Source organism: Hevea brasiliensis, chromosome 3 (genome assembly GCF_030052815.1).
Source record: "Hevea brasiliensis isolate MT/VB/25A 57/8 chromosome 3, ASM3005281v1, whole genome shotgun sequence".
In the NCBI taxonomy this organism is placed as follows: domain Eukaryota; kingdom Viridiplantae; phylum Streptophyta; class Magnoliopsida; order Malpighiales; family Euphorbiaceae; genus Hevea; species Hevea brasiliensis.
In genome coordinates, this window is record NC_079495.1 from 7,760,470 (window position 1) to 7,766,263 (window position 5,794).

At 36.3% G+C, this 5,794-nt stretch overlaps 1 protein-coding gene across 1 annotated transcript; it reads left to right on the forward strand.

The window, feature by feature from the left end:
- The first annotated feature begins 332 nt into the window (after positions 1-332).
- Positions 333-2,141, forward strand: LOC131178290 (uncharacterized). The gene has a single exon (XM_058143226.1). The coding sequence runs from the start codon at positions 333-335 to the stop codon at positions 2,139-2,141; it is 1,809 nt and encodes a 602-aa protein (XP_057999209.1).
- Positions 2,142-5,794: the final 3,653 nt, after the last annotated feature.

The following is a 5,794-nucleotide window of genomic DNA, read 5'->3' on the forward strand; positions in this document are numbered from 1 at the left end:
TGCTGTGTCAGTCATATAAAAATGTTTATATGTGCATATAGGGACAAATAAACTTGTTTGAAATATATAATAAAATAAAGAGTAAGAAACCTGGTTCAGTTGAAAGTACAGTGACACTGAAAAGCGCGGGACTCAAGAGGACTTAAATCCTCTGCCACACGAAACCTCACGCGTTCTCTCTCTCCTCTGTATCGATTGCCGTCACCTCCCAAAACCATACCCAATACCTCTTTCAGGCAAAGCATACCCTAACTCACCAAAAATCTCAATTTCCTTTTCTCTTTCTCACTTCACTCACCGAACCACCATTACCCGATTTCATTTTTGTTTCAATGGCTCGCACCAAACGAAAATCCCCTGTTGTTGCAGCCGCTTCATCTTCCTCGTCAGCCTCCGACAATGTTCCTGTCGCGGCATTGCGGAAGAAAATGAAAGGTAAGCAAAATGTGCCGCAATCAAAATCAGCTAGTGAGTCTTCTCACTCGTCCAAGGGTGTCAAATCCCCTAAATCGACGCCAGAAAAGAAAACGACAGTACAAAAGCAAGGGATGGATGCCAAAAGAAAAATGGGTATCGAAAAACTTTCCGGTTCAGTGGATAAAGCACTGTTGGATTGCAAATTCGTCAAATGGGAGAACTTTAATCAGGTAAACATTCACTTTAAAGAGCTTTTTGAGTTTCAAGGCTGGTTGGATGTGTGTGAATATGCAAATGAGTACTACCCTAGGCTTGTACAAGAATTTTATAGAACCATGAGAACTGTTGATAATGAGGATCGATTTGAAGTGATTTTGAATACAAATTCATATAGTGTTTCTGTTGAACTGATAGCCACGGCTTTGAAATTGCCCAATGATGGAAATAAAATTTCCTCACATAAGGATGTTGCTAGGGTGGCAGGGTTTAATCTGGTTGAATTTGAAAATGAGGTGTTCCCTGCTAACACTGCCAAAAATGAGAAATCCACCAGTACCAAAGCCCTCCAGCATATCAAAATTATTCACAGTATGGTGAATTATGTGTTCTGTCCGAAATCTGGCAGTTATGGCTATCTGAGTCACTTGGACATGTGTATTATGTGGCACATTGTGAATAAAGTTAGGTTGAATTTAGCTTACTTAATCTTCAAAAACATGTGCAAAGCCTATGGGATTGGGAAACTGCCTTATGCACATTTGTTAACTGCTGTGTTTAAAGAGCTAAAGGTGAATGTCACTAAGGAAATCTCTAGGGCTGACTTGATAGTGCTTAGAGAAATACATTCCGAAACTGATGGGAGAAAAACAAGATTTGAAAAGGGTGGTTCCTCCTCTGCTAAAGTTGATTCTGGTTCTGCTAGTGAAGTTTTGAATGAAATTCAAGGGATAAAGGCTACTGTTAATGAACATTTTAGTGCAACAAGTCAGTCCCTTGACATTCTCAGAAAATTTGTGGATGTGGTTGACTATAAAGTGAGTCACCTGCTCACTCAAAATGAGGAGTTAAAGAAGCTGATTCTGGCTCTTCAGCAGGCCAAGGAACTTGGAGTTCCAACTAAAGTTGAGGCTGCTACTCAGGTTTCTACTGATAAGGGAGAAAGTAACAAAGTTGAAGAGTCTCCTGCTGATATGGCATGTGAAAGTGGTAAAGTTGCTGAAGCAGAACTTGAACCTGTAGTGGATGCCCCTGATGAGCAAGCTAGTGACCAGGTTCTTGAACCTGAGATTGGTCCTACAGCTGATGTACCTACTGACCTTGATGGTAAAAAAGTTGTAGCAACTGAAAGTGAATTACCAAAGGAAAGTGAAACGGTTCTAGAATCTGAACAAGCTGTTGAACCTCCACCTGCACCACCAGTTGAGCCAGCTGCTGTTCCTACACAGCAACAGGAACCTTCTCTCAAAGAACACCAAGCTAGTGCTCAAACTCAACTATCTGCAGCTGCTGCCCCTGCAGCAAAGAAAGGTAAGAAAAGGTACAAGTCAACCGTGTCAAATCCGTACCAGACCCTCGCTGCTGCTCTTCAACCCCCTTCTGAAGATGATGAGGCCGAGAAAAATGATCAAGTAGCTGACCAAGCCCCTCCGGCCCCTGTTATTAAACTGCCTAGGAAGAAAATGGTGCCTTCAAAATCCACTCGCCGGAGTACCAGACTTAAATAGCATCTCATCTGGATTTTTAGTTTACTGATTGCATATTTAGTTTACTAGTCTGTGTGCTACTTTTGATTTTTAGTTTGCTACTATCTACCTTACTGCATTTCCATTTTGGCTAACATGATTCTTTTTGGGTATTTTCTCCTGTTTCCTTTTTGATTGATGACAAAAAGGGGGAGAATGGTTATGGCTATGTGAATATGTGTTGATGAACATATGGAAATGTGTTGATATACTTGTGATTGACTGTGTGTTGATGTTGGTGAGATATATATATGTGATGATACTTGTGTTGCTGGATATATGCTTATACTTGTGATTGATACTTGTGAAGTGTGAATATGTTTGATAGCATAATTTCAGGGGGAGCTTATGTACAGAAAATGGATTTCTTGGATACTATGTGCATATATTTAGGGGGAGCATTTTCGGTATACTATACTTGGATTTACATACTCACATAAAATCTCACACACTGTTATTTTTATCGTTGATTGATTGAGTTTTGTCATCATCAAAAAGGGGGAGATTGTTGACCCCGTGTAGCTCAAAATGAGCATTGATTTTGATGATAACAAAACTCAAAGAGAATCTATCTAACCTAACCTTAAAGTGATGTGTAGATTCTTTGTCTTATGCATAAAGAACCTTTGAAGTTGTATCTAAGGAGAAAGGATACTCAAAGGTATTTCAAGACAAATCCAAAATGAGAAAAAGGCTATGGAAATCAAGACTCAAAGGAAAGGTATGAAAAGCATAGTGTTAGAGTCTTAGGTCTTTTTGTAAAAAAGAATAGATGAGAATTTAGTCATATGGAGCTCAAAAATGAAAATTTATTTTCTGATTACTTCTTCTCATCATGACCTTGAACACAACTATTGAAACATTTTTTAAAGGTCTAAATCATTTTGCATTGCAAGTTGAGACATGCAGCTGTTGACTTAGTTTCCTAACTGGTTTGCTAAAATTTTCGGTTTGCTAATGTGTTTGCTAAAAACATTAGTTTACTAACCAGTTTGCTGACTGCTCCTAAAATTTCATTAGTTTGCTAACTGACCAGAGCTGCTCAACTTCGCACAAAAGGACAAAATAACGGCTATTTTGTCTTGGGCAGTGTGTATAACGTTCCAAAAGGGTTTCAAACGGTCTAAAATGATTTGGGACTATAAATACACATTCTCTACTTCATTTACACTTAATGAAAGCTTACATTTGAACTCCAACATTGATTTTTCATTTATTGCTTTCATTCAAGAGCTTTAAAGATTTTGAGCTACCATTGGCAAATCAACTCATCTCTTCTTTATAGTTTGATTTGTATTGTGTAAGAGTGAGTGTTAAAACATTGAATTACATTCAAGAGAGGTTGTACAAGCACCTATTGAAGCTTGGGAAAGTTAGTGCTTGTGATTGCACTTGAGAAGGTTTCAAGCTACCTTGGTGTAAAAGCTTGGTGTTGAGAAATTGTAAAGGGCTTTTGGTCTCTTGCCTTCAAAAGAGCAAATAGTGGAAAGAAGACTCAAAGAGGGTTCTTTGAGAGAGTGGATGTAGGCTAGTTAAGCCGAACCACTATAAAAATCCTTGTGTTTGATTTCTCTAACCCTTACTTCCTTACTTTTGTGCAATTTTAAATTTTCCTCATATACATGATATTGAATGTTGGTTAAATAGATTGAGTTGATAAATTTGTTGACATTTTGAGTGACTTGAGAAATTGGTTGTATATTGTATGCTTTGTTAGATATTGCCATATAAATTGATTGAGGCCTGAATTGAAACTTAGGAACACATTGTTGAAGCACATATTACTTTTATTTTACATAGAGAAACACCTAGTTGAACAGAGCCACAATTTTTCATTAGGCTACAAGCAAGGGCCGAAAAATTGTTAAAGTCCAATTCACCCCCCTCTTGGACTATTTTGGGACAACACAATCCTAAAATGTAATGCAATAATCACAATATTATCAGTAGACAATCAAACATTTGCACTTGAAAATTATTTGGAATCCACTCATGCACCTTCAATTTCGATATGCTATACATATGAGAGTTGACCCCCTACCTCAGCCACTTATTCTAATACTTTTTTCTTTATTCAACTTGCGAAAGTTAGGGAGCTAAATGCCACCAGTCATACTTACTTTGACAATCCATATCCATATAGATATATGCACTGGAGTCAAGAAGCTAAGGCATATATCTATATAACTATGCACACGGATTCTAAGAATTTCCCTAAGCAAACATAATCAATTATAAACAAATAAGAATTATGTAATAATTATTAAATGTTTTTAAAATACATAACTACTTATATACTGGTGCATGAGCATGTGAACATATAAAATAGTATTGATGTTTAAACTCAAAGATTTGGCAACTTAGCTGGTCATTTGATCCAACTAGGAGGAGGAAGATGGTCGGCTCAGATCATGTAACAAATATATTAAAAATTTACCAAAATAAATAAATAGATTACATAAAAGAATGAAATTTAATAACCCTGGCAAACTTTTCATTAAACCTAGGACCTAACCTGTAACACCCATATATGCATAGCCTGGTATATTTCACTGTTCTGATGATCGGTGTCGGTCCAGACAATTAAAAGGATTAGAACCATGTTTAAGACATCTAGAAAAGCTTTGAATGAAAATTAATGGTGATTACCAGATAAGTAAGTATCAATAAGAAAAATAATGCATAAAAAGTTAAATGAGCCGAGGATTACAGCGATAGGTGACTTTCCCGGGAAGTGACTGCGAGGTCAGTCCTAACCTTAATTTTGAACAGAAAATTGTGACGCCGCGGTCCTAAGGACTATTGCGAACCTAGTGGAAAAGAGAAAATCACGGAAAAGAGTTGATAAGTGGGTCAGGGTTACAGAAGAAATATCAAATTATTTGCAAACCGGGTCAAACCGGTGAGGGGCAAATTGGTCAATTCACCCTTAGAGGTGACTCCTGACCTAACTGTCCAATAAAAATTGAGAAATGAAAATTTTGGAATATGGAATTAAATTAAAGAAGAATGGAAAAATAGAGGAAAAAGAAAAAGAAAAGAAAAATGAAAATTTACATCATCACATTACCTCATATATGACATCATAATTCAATTTTAATTATCCTAATTTTTAACCAAGTCAAATTAAGTTTAATTAAACATAAAAACATAGAAAAGTTAAAAGAAAAAAATCATTTCTTCTCTCCCAACCAACCGGCCAAAATCCTCCTTACTCCCGCCTCTATTAACATCCATCATTAAAGCTTGATTCAAGCTTGATAAATCCCTTACTTAACCCTGATTTCCCCAAAATTTTCCCATAAACCTTGCAAGTTTAACTTGAGAAGGAGATTAAAGAAGTAAAAGAAAGGGGAAAAGTGAAGAAATTAAAGATTGAATTTCAAGAGAAAGGTTAGTAGCTTGAACTTACAAATTCAAATTAAATTTATGTGTTTATGGTTGCATGCACTTAGAATTAAAGTGAAAATGCAAACAAAACTATTATGGGGGACTAGTAGTGAATTTTGGCCAGCATTAAGGGGGACTGAAATTTCTTGAATTTGATGAAATGGAAGTGTTCATTGAGTTGAATTAAGTTTGTAGATTAAGAATATACAATTTAATTTCATTAAATGAATAAATTCAAAAATTTA